The 17,291-nt window shown below is 33.7% G+C and overlaps 1 protein-coding gene across 2 annotated transcripts; it reads right to left on the bottom strand.

The window, feature by feature from the left end:
- Positions 1-5,370: 5,370 nt before the first annotated feature.
- LOC123717688 (flap endonuclease GEN) lies at positions 5,371-16,915 on the bottom strand. Of its 2 annotated transcripts, XM_045673828.1 has the most exons (11): positions 16,651-16,915; positions 16,488-16,582; positions 16,208-16,409; positions 15,589-15,678; positions 14,860-15,013; positions 13,778-13,910; positions 11,849-12,010; positions 8,454-8,613; positions 7,280-7,424; positions 7,109-7,186; positions 5,371-6,413 (listed from the first exon to the last, which is right to left on the bottom strand). In XM_045673828.1, the coding sequence occupies exons 1-11, from the start codon at positions 16,711-16,713 to the stop codon at positions 5,398-5,400; spliced, it is 2,298 nt and encodes a 765-aa protein (XP_045529784.1). In that variant the 5' UTR covers positions 16,714-16,915; the 3' UTR covers positions 5,371-5,397. The 2 variants fall into 2 exon arrangements, with proteins under 2 accessions (XP_045529784.1, XP_045529785.1); XM_045673829.1 differs by lacking the exon at positions 7,109-7,186.
- Between the last annotated feature and the right edge of the window lie 376 nt (positions 16,916-17,291).

Below are 17,291 nucleotides of genomic sequence, written 5' to 3'. Positions count from 1 at the left end.
GTTAACACCAGATGCGTTCCCTAGTTGCCCATGAGGGATTAAATTGCTTAACATTGACTTCTATATTAATTCAAGTGGGCAAGACATCACAGATAATGAAAACTACAGGTTACAGATTATAATTAAGAAGTCCCCTTACATTGATTCATAGATAATATTCTTTTTATTAAAGTAATGAAGAACAAACAATTAAAATTAATAGAAATATACTTATAATACATACTTACAGTAACTGCGATATCGTCATACAGCACGCAAACGAAGCATTACCCGCTAAGGATATATACAACTACTTCACCTAAACACCTATAGGTCTTCGAGCCTGTCAGTAGATTAATTAGCTAAGGATCCTCCCTTTAAATCAATGTACTGTTTACCATCTTTCTACAGTACCAACACATGAGAAACACAGTAAAGAGCGCTTGAAAAAGTAACTATATTTAGAGATATAATTCAAACAAAACGGTTTAAATTGGTGAAAAATACACTTTCCCAAAAAGTTTATTAAAGTTTACTCGAGTCTCTATTTCCTTTTTGTTCGAAGCTTTCGTACAAAGCTATTAACAGTCACGTGAATGCAACGCTTAAAGGATTTTCAATTTGAATTTTTAAAGCCCTATTTGATTTAAAACATGGTCCATAGGTGCTCGTTGCCATGGTATTAGCAACTAGGGTAACATTTAGAAGGATAAACGGCCTACAGATTTTCGCAAATTTAAATCGATAAATGTCTAGATTCGATTTGTCAAATTCAAAGATATTTTACAGATATATTCAGATATTTCAAAGATATTTTTATCCATCAGTTATTGAAAAGTATTTTATGAGCAATGGATTGAAATATCAATCTCTGTTAGTAAAAATTGGATTGGCATTGAGTACAGAAAGCGACCGTAAAGTTAAGATTTAAAAACAACATTTAGCTCTATGACTTCTGAACGTCAAAAATGTTTGGGTTTTACGGGTACATGAGTCATATGTAGAAGATTATTATAAGGTCGAACTAGGGCTAGGTAATTTTGTCTATAAATAGATATGATGACATCTATACTGAAATTTGAGGCCAATTATTGTCTGTAATTAAATAATATATTTGTGATGGTTAAACTAACTGACATTTATAGTTTAAACATGATTTCTAAATAGTTCTTATTGAAACACATATTTGAATTGAAATACTTTTATATATAATACTTAAAATGATCCTAATCCTTAGGATTGATTTGCTCCAGTTCAAACAATTTGTATGACTCAAAAACGATTAAAAAGAGTGGCGGAGATTTTCTTGCCAGTTCTTTTTGCCCGCTTTACGAATTGGTAGCAAATGTAAATTTAGAATCAGTTTACCAACTGTTCTGTTGACGTTCATAAGTTTATTTCGGTACCTATCCCTATACACAAAGCCCTCGTTAAACGTAAATTGATCAATAAAGCCTTTTATAAATTTGACAAATATGATATTATTTGCTCTAATTCAAACAATTTGTATAACTCAAAAAGAGTGGCGGAGAGTTTCTTGCCAGTCCTTGCCCGCTCCGCCCTTGACTTGCGAACTGGTAGTAAATGTAAATTTACAATTAATTTAACTTCTCTTCTGACGTTCATAAGTATACTTGTTTACAGTAAAGTTATTTTTAGTTTGAGTATGAATGTCGAACGACAAATTTAAAATGGTGTATAAAATTACACAGAATATAGAAATTAACACAATGTTTAGTCTATGGCCACATTAAGCATTAAACTAGACGTTTGGTTTTTGTACTTAACTTATTTCTTTTTAACTTGAAACTGGCATAATGTTAAAACTATACGCCTCTTGGATATCGTGGCGAATCTACGTCAGCGCCATCTGTCGGTTAACTGCGGCAACTCGAGGTCGTTTTTCTCATAGACGTGAACATATGATTCGAATAAAAATCACTGCACGTTTTGGATGTTTGTTTATTCAAAAGAGAATAATCGATATCATGAGCCAAACTATTATTAAGTGTGGATTTCAGAATATTTACTTTCGTAAGTAATTACATGAACCATTAAATATTCTTTCAAATTCACCGCATATATTATATTTACTACGTATTTATTTAATTGTAAGATAGATTGTCGTATTCCTAGTAACGGGGTGTTCAATTTATTTAAAAAATATAGAGCATAAACTTTTCCAAAGCCATTATGTTCACGAGGTCGTCGAAATCCGTGATGGTGGAGAAGGAATCATCCGTGGAAAAGTAATACCACAGACCAGAGTAAGTAATCGATCGTACGACGTGAAAGTGGAGGTATGTATTAAAAATAAAATGAATTCATAGTTGAATAATAATCTAAACAAATATATTTTCAGCAACTTTTCAACCAACCATGCAATTTATAAACGGAAAATAAACATATATTTCTTTAAATAAATATATTTATTGAAGGAATAAGTATTGTTCGGAAATGTGGAACCGATAATAATTTCATTTATTTACTTATTTATTATTTTATCGTTTTGCATCTAGAAAATATTATAGATACTAATACAATGAAATAAAAAATAACTTGCACATAACTCTAAAAAATGCAAGATTTATAATTAATCACGATTATTATTCTGCATGTTGGTTTCGATTGGTTTTGCTGGTTTTTAAGCTTGTATTACCTTAAAACATGAAATACCGTCAATACAATGAATTTTTAATACGGCATATTTTGTTTAGCAATTCATGTTTGTACATACACGTTAGTGTTGGTGTGTCTTTTCCCGCTCTTCCCGTTTGTTTCCTATAGGAACTGATTGTTTTTCAGGTGAACCTAGATCGTACGGTACGAAGGACAGAATGCACTTGCAAGGCGGGTTTATCGGTTCGAGGTTGCCAACATGTAGCAGCTGTCTGCATTTTTATAAATAATGAATGTCGAAATCGAAAACCTATCAACCGCAATGTTGGAATCAGCCTCGAGAAAGTCAAGTAGATAAATATAAAAAAGGTAGGCACTATCGCTCAATTGTTCCCAGGTAAGAAACATCTGGTTGAACATTCAACTGGTTGAATAACGTCAGACGTACAACTGATCGCACGCGAAACGCCCACGAGTTGCCTAAATCTGCCACAACGCCGCGCCACTAGCGTTATCCAAGAGGTGTATTGGCATAATATTTTAAAAGAAAAAGTATTTCTTGTATCGATTATGTTTTATATTTGATTTTAACTATTATACAACAGTTACATAAACTATTTATATCTAGTTTAAAATAAAATACGATAATATTGTCATAATTTAATTGGCATAATTTGTACGATATTACATTCCATGTTTATTTATTTATTAGTAATTTTACAGATAACATACATATTATAAAACCAAACACTTAAACAATATACAAAGCTAAAACAGATTACATAGATAAACAATATATATGAAACAGAAATCATAAGTAAGTCCATTGATAGATGAGACACAAAATAAAAGAAAACTGAAATTGAACATCAAACAAAGGTCAATTAATTATTAATATTTCAAAGAAAACTAGTTTGTTACTGTCAAAGTCAAAGTCTTCCCGCCTCTTCAACTATTTCCTCACATCCTCTTTGATGAGATGGGAAATAGTATTGTCTTTTGTTTACATCGCTTTTACACATTAAGAAAAACACTTTTTGAATGGATTGAAGCTATGTATTATTATTATTATTGTGGTATTAGTGGGACATATACAACGTGTAATTGTGTACGCTGAAAATCTCGAAGTTTATTAAAATTAAACTGAGTACAATGTGACGATTTTTAATGATAGGGCCCTGTCAAAAGGAAATGCCACGGGCCCCAGATGGTATAGTTACGCCCCTGGCTATCTGCCCATTAAGAATATCGTCCAAAAATAATAAGTCTTGCTGACTCCACCAACATTCTAAGTTACAATATAACAAGAATCTGCATAACTATCGAAACATTGGTAATCTTTGAAATTAAATTTCACAAACATTTTTTGTATATTTTCGACAACTATAGGCATTAAATTTATACCGTGACAAATTTTGGGTCACAGAGCCAGCTAAATGAATCTGTGAAGTATAGAGTATTTACGAAACTAGTTGGAGAAGTAGGTCATTAAGGTATACGTACACTTCTACGTAAATTGAATTAATTACATGTTATAAAATATTTTCAGCACAAAAAAAACAATCTCAATTGAAACTTAGGTCCTCAGTTAAACGCATATAAAGGGCAGATATCAAAAGGATTTTTCATTGATACCCCAATCATATTGGTCAAAGCTTGATCTATAATCGATGTACTCGCTGATAATGCTTTTTTCTTAAAACCTTTCGAAGATGCTTCTGAACAAACCTTTGCTGAAGACTCTTTAAACATAAGCACTTCTTTGTTCCCCTGATATTTTAAGCATACTACTGTAAACCCAGAGCTACCAGAGTCGAGGTGACACGGACGTTTTTTAAGGCAGATTTGCAGAGATGTGGAACCAGGTACCCACTGAAGCCTTTCCGAGCCAATTCGACTTAGGGTCCTTTAAGAGAGACCCTATTCTTGAAATGCCGGCAACGCACTTGCGAGCTTTCCGGCAATGTTACACTAAGGACTCACGAAGCGGTTTTCGGTGGCGGAATGGAGTTTAATTTTCAAAACTCACGAGACCGGAGTTTTGTGCGGTTCCGCAGCCGTCGCGGTTGCGATTATCGCTCGTGAGCTTGGCATCGCAATACGAGCGGTTAAACGATTAGTTGAGTTCCAGACCGCCATGGACACACCAAAAACTAGATGTTGCGTTATACTTACTTCACAGAAAAAGGTTCTAGGTGCATCCACTGATTGCGGAAAGACATCATTATGTATTATTTGTAATAAATGTGTTAAAGAATGATGAAGAAAAGTTCTTTAATTATTTTCTAATTATTTACAACTTTTAAGAAAAACAGAAACTGCTCTTCATATGCGAGATCCTATATCACCAGAGGGAATGTTGGCAGTAACATTAAGGCATGGAAGTTTACTACGCAATGAGTAATAACAAGTTACCCCTCCCGAACCACTGCCCACTGTGGTCGCCCGCCAACCGATCGCAGAGCGCGCGGATGCAACCCTAACCTTACAGATTTTTTACATAAATATATGTATGTTACAAAGGCTGCGGATCTCCAACCACTGCGGACGTGGATGAAAAGTGTCCATGTGCGGTATCACTTAACCGTTATAAGAGACTGCTATTACGTAAAAAAGCGAGCTTCTAATTTTTGACATAGCTTCTATCAGTGTCCACGAGTCTACTAGTATTTATTAGTCCTTTATCATATTAGCGGAGATATAGATGAGACAAGGCATCTATTTATACGTGACGTACGTGTTGATTGAAATAAAACTCTGTTTAAATTTAATTTTATATTCAAGGTAGTAAAGGCGAAATTATATTTGAATGTCAGGTAAACTATAATCAACTGTATCATTATCAAGCGACATTTCAAACGCGTCCCCTTCAACCAATTTATCAAAGAAGTAACTTGTGTTTCGCGATTTTTGGGGGCTATTTTTGGGGGTCGAACAGTTAATATCCATTCTCTTCTGAAATACCAACTTAACGAGGTTATTATTAACTTTCGCTGTAGTAAAAATAGGCGCTTTCGACACTATATCGTCAACTATTCCAGATAAATCACTTTCGATATCTGTATCAAGAATATGTATTAAATTTTCTTTATTGTCAAAATTGTCTTTTGCAAAACTTCTTTTGTTTACTACGTCCTCAGCTGCAGATATATCGATTTCTTTATTTATTGCATTGATTCCGTACGTGTTACCTTTTTCGAAATATTTTCCTTCAGAGTCTGTTGACACTACATTATAATTAACAGATTTATCATATTCTATATTGCTTAGATCATTTATTGATTTTCTTTCTTTTTTGTAGTCAACTTCTTTTGCTTCATAAACTAGTCTTGATTTGGAACCATGACCGGATAGACCACGTATAGTTTCTAGATTTCTTTCGTAATCTCTTGATACTATATCTGCAGATTGATCACCTTGTGCAATTTTACTTCCTTTATCGAGTTTTTTTCTGGACTCATTTCGTGATAATGAGTTTAAACTGGACTTTCTTTTTTTCAGATAGTTCTCGATTGTGCCTTTAGCACTTCTCTTAATTTTTCGTTTTAATTTATTGACACTGACACTTAAGTTTAAGCTTTTAGATAAACTTAGATTTTTCATGGAACTATTTAAGTTTGATATTTTTTGTTTACGCGTATACTTTCGTTTTGGTTTATCTGTTTTTGGATCTGCTGGTTTCTTTTCTCTTGTCTTTTTCACTTTTGGTGGTTTCTTGATAGATTCTTCGTATCTTTCAACTAGTTCTGGATAAAACTCTTTCATCAAATCTTGCCTCTCAAGCGTCATCCATATATCTGCCATTACTTCACCATCTAGAAAAAAATTAAATTATTCAAAATAATAATGACTTTCTGTCGGCTTTTAACCTTGTAAATGTATAATATTGATAACCGTTCTGGAATAGCTTATAACGGTTAATTTTAAAAAAATGAAATAAAATAACAGTTTAGTTAACATTATGTATTAAATTAATTGTTTAAGTTGTTAAGACGTTATGTTTTAGAGTAAAATTTCTTAAACTCGAACTGTGTATGGAATTTTCTTTCTCCATCTTAGAGCATATCTTAGACCCAAATATCGACGTGTCAGACACAGAAGCATGATCGTTATCAAAGAATTGGATGCGATCTCAGGCCAAGACCGATATAGGGTTCTAGCGCCACGAATTTATTATTATTCATTCATAAATCTAAGTGACTCAGCGCTTACGTCTCCCAAAATCTATAATTTTATTTCTCGCACATGTTAAAACGAATATATTCAGTATGAAAATGTGATATAGAAAGGATATACACGTGTGAAATGACATTAGAACTTAAGGCGACAGACCAGATCCTTGGGATTTCCTAACAGTAGCCCGCGATATTCGACACTCGACGGCACTCTTTGTATTGAAGACGTATGGCTCCGCCAAGTGGAGCTATAAATATATATATATAGCATTTCCGCTATTATACAATGTAAATACATACATATAGTAAATAGGACTTGACATACAATAATATACCTTTAATTTGTTCATCGGGAATCAATGCCTCATATTGCCCGCTTATATCGCTCCATACAACTTCGTAACTTGGTACTCCTGTCAAAAATTGTTTTTAATCCTTTGAAGTTTTAAATTTTGTTCCAATACATACCAACATATAAAACGTTTCGTTGTTGTGAATATTCTTACCTCTGGGATTCCTTTTCTTCTTAATTTCGACAGGTTGAATAGTTTTGCAAGGTACACATGTTTGTAGATGCCACTTTGTAAGCAAAGGCAGAAATTTCTCCACACAGTACCGCTCCGTCCAATCCAATTTCTTAGACATTATTTTCTACGAAAAATATTTACTCATATATTCAAAACAATTATTATGAGCAGTGTTGGCCTAGTGGCTTCAGCGTGCGACTCTCATCCCTGAGGTCGTAGGTTCGATCCCCGGCTGTGCACCAATTTTATTTATATGTGCGCATTTAACATTCGCTCGAACGGTGAAGGAAAACATCGTGAGGAAACCGGGTTGCTTTAGATCCAAAATACGAAGGCGTGTGTCAGGCACAGGAGGCTATTTAACTACTTGGCTATTAGATTAACAAATGATCATGAAACATACAGAAATCTGAGGCCGAGACTTAAAAAGGTTGAAGCGCCATTGATTTATTTTATTTTTAATTAAAACAATTAACACTTTCTATTTATGAATATAAATGTTCGGAAATGGATGTCACCAAAACTACTGATCAGATTTTGATGAAACTTGGACTGTTCTCAAGGAAAACCGTTATAACCACGACAATTTAACATCCGTGCTTGACTTCTAGAATAAATTCCAGCAATACACATAAAACACGTTTTTTTATAATCGGTTAAAGAGTTTACTTTATTGGCATAGTACCTTACAAAACTTGCAAATTATAGAAGTAATGCCTATATAAGATTTTTAGTTTGCTGAGGGTAGTGTCATAAACAGTCTACCCGCAACTTTTTAACACCCTTTACAACACAAATGAGTTAAGCACATTATTTTCAGAAACAAAAAGGTTTAAAGGCCAGCAACTTATTTGCAAAACTGGCACTGTGTCCGTAGGCCGTATCACTTAGATGAGCCTACCCTCCGTTTCCCCCTTGTTCTATGAAATACCTTAAAACCAAAATAGCTTAGCCTTTTACAAACAAACCAGAGGAGTCCTTCACGACATTAGTCATCTATTTCGTGATAGTCTAAAGCGATCAACCTTCCTCACGATGTTTTCTATAACGAGCGAGTGTTGCGCCCATAGTGCCAACGAGGTTCGAACTTACAAAACGCCTACTGCCAACAATGCTTGCTTTAAAGCCCTAACGAAATTCTCAATAAAAATACCACGAATTGTATTAAACTGGGTTGCGGTATGGTGCCGAGGCCTACATCCGACGTAGCATTGAGGAATTCCTTCATAACTTTTGGCTCTGGAAATGGCATCCCGCACGATAAAGCCCGATCGCGTAACGACAACTCACGTTTTGATTCCAACACTTTTGACCTGCAACGGAATTTGGAATTCACGAAAAATTCCTAAACATTTATAATAAAAGACTTTTGTAACTTATACCGTAGATATACTATTCTGTAAAAAATCTATTGCAAATAACATTTAATCAATTTTCAGTTTAATAAATATAAAACAATTTATACAACAAGTATCTATTGGCTTCAATACAGCCTTTTAAACGTTGAGGCCAGATATCAATAGAAGAACGCATCTTTCCATGGGAAAATTTTTCACTGCCAATCGTACAGATTATTGAGAAGATGGCGTTTGAGCATTCCGTACTCTCTAAAACTGACCATAAATCATAATCCAGCGGGTAAAGATCGGCACTAGACGAAGGCCATGATTAAGTCTGAAACGATTAACCAAGACTGAGTAGACCGAGCTTTATGACCGGTTATGCTGTGTTTGTTAGAAAAAAAGCTTTATTAAAAGAATGGTCATTGGTAAGTGCCTATCTCGTTAATCCGCTGTTTGCTGGTTTTTTTTCTGCTTAACAGAAATTTCGTAACATTTATGTTTACCGAAATGGTCTCAAATTTAAAATGTGTAAAAGAGTTTGTAACTCATACTGTAGATATACTATTCTGTATGATGCGGTAACCTTGGGTTATGTAACCTAACGTTAGTTAAGTTACATATATATAATAATTTAAAGCGGAAACCAAATGTGGAACCTTACACTTGTGGCCAATAAATTGTATCAAAACATCAGTTTCAGATAGTAATAAAAGCTTTTCGTTTTTCATACACTCGTAAATTATCCGATCGTATCCGATAATGTCCAACATATATATATCCTTTATAGGTAACAGATGTGTCAGTTAGTTTTAAGATCCCATAAGTCAATTTACAGTTTTTTAGTATTGTCTTTTGTTTATATAGCTTTTACACATTGAAAGAAAACACTTTTTTGGTACGCGAAGCCATTTAAATAAAAAACACCCCAATTTCAATAGAGAAGAGGGCCTAAAATTATCAAACACCTGAGATCTAATAATATCCAAGATAAAACCCCAAGGCAAACAATCCGCGAAAATAGAGGACATTGTGAGAAAATTCTGCAAAAACCCGTCATCTTTTAGTTGATATCAACTCCGGGGATACAGATAATACAACTTTCTCTACAGCTGTGATACTTTTTGACATTCAACACCTTTTGTCATCAGTAACCGTGACCACGCACGCTGTAAAGCACGCGAAACGTCGGAAAAATAATAGAAATAAAGCTATATAGCTTCAATCCGGTAATAAAGTGTTTTCTTACAGTTTTTGTTAGCCCAGCTTCTCAACTCCATTACCCCTGATTTTATGTTTTTAACTATTAGATTGAGTCCCTGCTTAGAGTAGACTTAGGAAATAATAATGAATGGTATACATTATAAAATATAACGTTTATATTGTTCGTACTGGAAACGTTGTATACGTGAAATTTATTACTCAGTGACAATTGACAGATAAGGTAATAATGAGTATGAAGAATGAATCTTTTATTAAAGATCTAAATGAATTCCTATTCACAGGTTTACAATTCTCTCTACACGTTCTTACAGTTACCTTTTGGAAGTTGCATTACACATTTTCATCCTTTAAAAAAAATATGTTAATTATGATATAAGATACATCAAAAAGAAGTTGGCCGAAAGAAAATTCCCTCGTAAAATACTCTTTTAAAATACTAAATTATCATACAAAATGACTATGGTAAACATAAATAAAAGAACCAGAAGGGAGGGAGATATGGTCCGCTATTTATATGTATTAAATTACAAAACAGAACAGAGACCTCCAGAAGCGGAACCCGTTCACAGGCATGACGTGTGTAAGCAATTCATTTACGACCTCCGCCATTATGTTGTGGACTACAGTCCCCTAATCCATGAGATTAGCTACCTCCCTAACCTCTTCTACATATAAACACTTCATAACCATATCCTATCTTAGGGAGCGTTCAAGTATTACGTCACAATTTTAGAGATTCTTGAATAAAAAAAAGAATAAAAAAATTCTGTGACCGCTTCGTTAGTTTTTTTCGGTTTTACCTCAATATCACTTAAGAAATGACTAGTACGTCTCTTAAAGACTAGTCCTAAGTCATCTTTTTAAATACGCCACATGCTTCTAAGTGTTTTCTTCAACTCCAGAGATAAAATCTTTTGCGAATTCTTTCCCGCACTGCTTGGACCACCTTATTCGTTCGAACACTACGTGGACGACCAGATCTTTTTGTCACAAACACCTATTAATACCCTGGTAGGGTACACATGCAGTTTTAAAAATTGCATTTGGCTCCATACCTACTTTGTGTAATGCAATCACAGTCATTCGGCTCTCTTTATCACCACACTCCATTTTAATGTTGCAAAATATTGTACAGTGTGTTTACACCAAAATGAGAAAACCAAATGATATAAAAATGCCAGATTTTCAATTCATTATGTTAATTTTCAATTGTAACAGTATTTATGGCCAGACTAAGTACAATACACGTTACACTTGGTTCCTACAATATTTTTTTCCATACCAGAATAACCAAGGAATCGCTTATTAACGAAGGCCACCCGTTATCCAATAACTTATATAAGCTGCTTATTGATGTAATGAAGAATAAATAAAATTTTATATGCTGGCTATAGATCGCTATCATTTACAAATATAAAATTATTACAGTGTAAACTGTTAACATACTATAACGACACTCAACTGTGTGATTTATGGCGTTATAGAGAGTAGTCGTTAAATGGAGAGCAGAAAAACGTATAGATAATCTTTGACTCCTACTTATTAGTCAACAACAGTCTACACGTGGTAGCAATCCCAATTTGTAAACAAAAGAACGAATTTCTTAGAAAGTTCGAATGCATGATGCCGACAGTCGAGTTTATTGCGGGCTAGCATAATAAAGCAACATAAGAACATACACAACTGCGCAGTTTTTACTAATTTTAAAAACATAAAAAGTACTTTATTACTCAATAGTTGTTCTTATTGAGTGGGCTTTGTAGCTAAACTAGATTTCGACACTCTAGGGAGTTTACGCTGTATATATAATTCTAAATTGAAAACATTGTTTTAATGAAATATGATAAAAAAAAACTCATTATTATGCAATAAATCATGAAATGATCCACACCTTTGACTAAACAAATTTTTATATAAAAGCAAGAACAATCAATCAATATCGTGACACATATATATTATTACCTATTAGCCAGATAATACATACTTATGTCCCAAATCATTGCAGCTTCGATGCGTGTTACACATGGGGCAGCCATTTTTAATATGCGTACGTCCAACATGCCCGCACTTGTCACAACGTCCCGGCTGTGAGGCCCAACGTGCGCGCTCCTCGTACTCTTTCGTATCAGTGACCCATGATAAAAGCCTTGAACGGATAATTAATTACTAATTTTAAAAAAATATATAATTTTTAATCTGTTCAAATAAAGACTTATTTACGAAACACAAAATAGAACGTAGAAAAATGCGTAAATTATTAAAAATTAAGATTAGGAATCTCTAAAAACGCTGTTAGTATTGCCAGTTCATGGTTACGACATTGTGTTTAATATTAAAAAATTAAAAATAAACATAATATAAAAAACTAGCGGATCCAACAGACGTCTTACATACAAAAAAATATCTAATAATTCAAATCATTACCGACTCCACTTGAACACACAAAAAATTTGTGAATCTAAACCAAATTAAAATTCATTCAAATTGGTTCAGTCGTTTACGAGGAGTTCAGTGACATACACACCTACAGTAGAATTGTATATTTTCAGATTTTCAAATAATATATATTCTACGTTTTTATCACATTGTCTACTGTCACAGTGACTCTTAAGTCTCAACCGATTCGACAAAAAAGGTGTTTCGATCACAAATATCATGTCATTTCCTTGCGGTCCTGTAACCCCTGCTTTTATTAAGATATGTTAACTATTTAATTTTCCCGTAAAGATGAACCATTTCACTTATTTTACTCAAAATATCGCCAGAGTTACGTTTACCAAAATCTTATGATTTTTTTTAATATATAACAGAGGGTCTACTGGACGCCCCTAAGGGGCAGTCATCACAGGGGTGGGTGTGTAGTGGGTGCGTAGTCGGCTTAGGCAGAGTGCACTCAAACTTTGAATTATTGGAGGGTAGACCTGCCAGAGTTTCGATTCCACCGTCCGCTAGTTCGCAAAAGAAAGTGCCTTGTGAAACGCACTGTGGAAGCCTTCCAGCCACAAGGTGATGTTGATGAATTTCATTTTATCTAAGATATGATCTCGATCGAGCAGTGTTGGCCTAGTGGCTACAGCGTGCGACTCTCATCTCTGAGGTCGATCCCCGTCTGTGCACCAATGGACTTTCTTTCTATGTGCGCATTTAACATTACCTCAAACGGTGAAGGAAAACATCGTGAGGAAACCGGCTTGCCTTAGACCCAAAAACGTCGACGGTGTGTGTGTGTCAGTCACAGAAGGCTGATCACATACTTGCCTATTCGATTTACAAATGATCATGAAACATATACAGAAATCTGAGGCCCAGACCTAAAAAAGGTTGTAGCGCCTTTGATATTTTTTAAAGATATAATCTAGAAATCTGTTAGCAAAAGTTATTAAGTATAAAGCATGCTGCGTTTGCTTGTTAAAGATAACACAATGAGTTTTAATTACATTTGTATATTCCTAGAAGTATTGCAATGCCTGTTGGTAAATCTCTTTAAATAAATAAAAATGTGTGTGTGTACACACGTAAGTGAAACTTCTTTATGACCTTATTTTTAGAAAAATTATCTACTATATTATGCAACTTAACAGAAATTGCTTAAATAAAGTTAAATTAGATAAAGTTTAAGAAAAGGCTTTTATTATCATAGACATGAATACAAATAACACAGTTATTTCATTTTACCTTATTAATACTAAGATTGCAAAGTTTACAAAATTTCAGTAATTTTAATAGAATTATTACTATCATTGTTGTCGTTATTATATATTTTTGTTATTAATGGCTTCGAATATCTTCGATCAACCGTGGTAGGGACAAGAAAAAGATGGCGCTTAACGGAAAAATTTGACGGTATTTTTTACGCCAATGCCGATAAAGAAGTTTCACATCAATATTTTTTTAATAAAACATGTAATATTACCTAGGAATAATATCCTCGTCCTTAACAGTGTGAAGAAAAGTCACGACAGTGTTAATAGATGAGCCACAGGCACCAACTCCGTAGTCACAGCCGCATAGAAGGGCCAACGCAATCATTTTTTTACGTCCGAATCCTAAGAACATTTAAAATGACAGCTTACAGCCCACAGAATAGTTTCATAAACTCTAGAATATGTAGAACAGTCTTGGCTGCCTAGCCCAGTGGCTTTAACGTGCGACTCTCATCCCTGAGGTTGTAGGTAGGATTTTTTTTTAGAATACGTAGTCTGTGCATCAATAAGTATAAAATACGATAATTTTAAAAGTTTACATCGATGTCTCTAACCCACAAAAGATATTCCAATCAACGAACAAATGGCGTGTGCCTGATATGTATCAGTGCGTGGGTATGTACCCACGCACACCCTCCTAACACTCACTCACACACACACACGTACACACCCTCTCTCTCTATCACACACACACATAAATTCACTCACACGCAAACCCTCGCATGCACCCATACAACTTTATCTCTACTTACTTCTAACTAGTTGAGTGTTAAGTTCAATTTCTTTGCCTACATGGTATGTACCTTTTCTTACCAATCAATATGACTTTGCTGTGGAATGGAAGCCTGGTTACCATATCACAGGGTCTAGTTTCGAAACCAGTATCCCAATACTTTATTAATTGTAATTTTGTTGTTTGTTGAGAAAATACAGAAATTATTATTATTATTATTAAATATCAAAAAGAACAGTGTTAGTTTGTGCGCATGTATCGCTACTAACGGTGAAGGAAAACATCGTGAAAAATCATGCCAATATTTAATAATGGACAGCCTATGTCAAGCACAATATACTCACTTGCCTGTAACAAAAAACTATTACGAAACCGATAGAGAAATCCAAAGACAAGACCTAGATATTGTAGCGCCATTGCATTACCTTAATAAACTTTCCTAGTACAGTCTCTTATGTACAAATAAATAATAATGGACATATTAACCCTTCTTATCTTGAGACCAACATAATCAAAAGTATGGCATCTAAGCGAATTCCATAAACGAAAATCTCATACCATTAGCCTGGAACATTTTTTCTGCATCATAGCAATCCACTGAACCCTGCATGGCGCCACCACCCGCTGAGCTGGACACGCTAAAGTTGCGATACACCCGTCTCGCCCCGTATGCAAAACAGTCGGAATCTTGAGACACAACCGCGTCAACCAACTATGTTATATAGAAAAATCTTGTAGTCAATTTTTCAAGTCGGGTAAGCAAAAAATAATAGTTGTGAGCTTCCAATTTTAATGTTTTAGGATACACCCAGGACTCTAAACAGATGTTTTAATTGAATTATTCATGTTTCTATTGGTAATATATCTGATTTTTATAAAATGATTAACATTTTCATAGTAAATGATTTCATAAAATAAGAAAATCAACAATGTCTGTAATCTCCTACCTTGATAACAAAAACTATCAAGGAAATGAATACACAAAACAATATACACAAATGAAATAGATAACATACTGAATCAGAACAGCTATTTAGTTCGAGAAACATACAAATGTATGTCCTTAATATGCATGAAATGCAATTTAAAAAATCAAAGGCTTTAACAAAATATGTATTTTCATAGGTCTTACAATCAATGGTGAACTTAATGGTACTATTCAATGGCACAACACAAAATAATAATTGTTGGCTAGGAAATCCAACCCAAGACCTTGAGGTTATAAGCTTACCACTAAGCCTTGGAGTTGGTGGATAGATGAGAAGGTATTTATTATTATATGCTTACCCGTTTTGAATTTAAACTAGCACAAGTGGCTTCTGCCTCTCCAGATCCTTTTACACATCGAACACCCATACTCTTCAACAGAGTTTCACACTAAAACAATTACAGTTATAAAATTTGCAATATGTGATACTGTTCTAGGATATATTCAGTAGTGTAACTTTTATATGACTTTCTTTAATTATAGAGATGAATATTTCTTTTTCAGTATACATAATTACAATACAAAATTAATGTAATCAGATAAATTAGTTGGTGAAAGTCGATGGACAAGATAAATAGAACAATATCTTCAAGCTTATGTGCCAGGACTTTATACTTGCATAATTTTCTTTACAAGAATTTGAGGTTTAGGATACCATTGTGTATTAGAAAGTAAAATTATTATCCATTGTAATAATTTTAACCTAGCCTAAAGTCAAATAGTCTTGTCTAGTGAGCACAACACACTTCTTTAATAGATTTTAATGAAATTTATATTTTATTTACCACTTGACATTATATGCTTTTCTGTTCTATTTAGCTACATTTGTTACCGGTTAAACATCGGTCAGTTTACAAGAATGTGTTTCACTCAGAAGTACATACAAATTTAAAGCGATAATAATTTTAGTAAGGATACCTCTTTTAAAACACCTTTAAACCTTTTCCTAGACACACTTGGAGCTTGGCTTTTAGCTTGTGATTTTGGTGCAGCTCCTCTGAACTGAATAGCATTCCTTGCTGCCATTACATCCCTCTTCAATTCGGGCGCATCGCCCTCAAGTATAAAAATTGGATTTATGTCTGCTAACAAAAGGTAGACAGTGCGGAAAAATAAATTTCTGTAAAAATCAGTACAAGATCAGAATATGTAAAATAAATTATTGGTATTTGTGAATAAATATGGTGTGTCTAACTACCTTAAATATAGTTTAGGCTGGATATAGTAATCTGTTACATTTTGGCTATCACATACCCAGCCAGCCAGATCCACAGCCACTGTTTCGCCTCTTATCTGAATGAAGAAAGAGTCAAATAAGAAAAAAAGAGTGCTTGTAGTGGATTTTTTTAAACCTGACATACCTCATGAAGGGACTTTTTTTCACAATAGGGCGATAGTACGTTCCATAAGCCTTTAATGCCCATATTCCTTTTTCCAACAGCCCTTATTATGATTATGAAATCATTAAAGAAAATGTACTTTATCCTTTCAATAATGATAACTAATAAATAAGTATCTAATTTCCTGTGTTAGTTAGTTCCTAAATTAGCTGTGTACTAATAATTTTATTTATATCCATAGTAACTTAGATGAAATTTCTCTCGTTATTTTGAAAATAAACGTTTTCCTGAATAAACATTTTGTCAATTGTCAGTAAACAATCGGACATTATATCGTAAGAAATGTCAATGTGGATTTGAATGTTGACTTGTACTTGGCGTTAAGAATTTTGTATTCTGAGTAAAACCGATAGTATCAATTTAGTTTAATATTAAAATTTGGAGGTTTTCAAAATATAAATATCTTTCATTTTTCCAAAATGTTTTCTAGCATTATTTATTGCCCAATTGATTTAAACAAAAATGTAAGTCCCTCATTCTTCCAAAAGAATTTGCGATTAACGTATTTAAAATATCGATTACGTATTAATGATTATTTTTAATACGTGGTCATTCCGTTATGCTGAGATTGAAACAATAACTAATTAACATTCATTATCATT

The sequence above is a fragment of the Pieris brassicae genome, chromosome 13, assembly GCF_905147105.1.
Source record: "Pieris brassicae chromosome 13, ilPieBrab1.1, whole genome shotgun sequence".
Taxonomy (NCBI): Eukaryota; Metazoa; Arthropoda; class Insecta; order Lepidoptera; family Pieridae; genus Pieris; species Pieris brassicae.
Note: the sequence above shows the minus strand (reverse complement) of the source record. Positions and strands in the feature narration are given on the sequence as shown.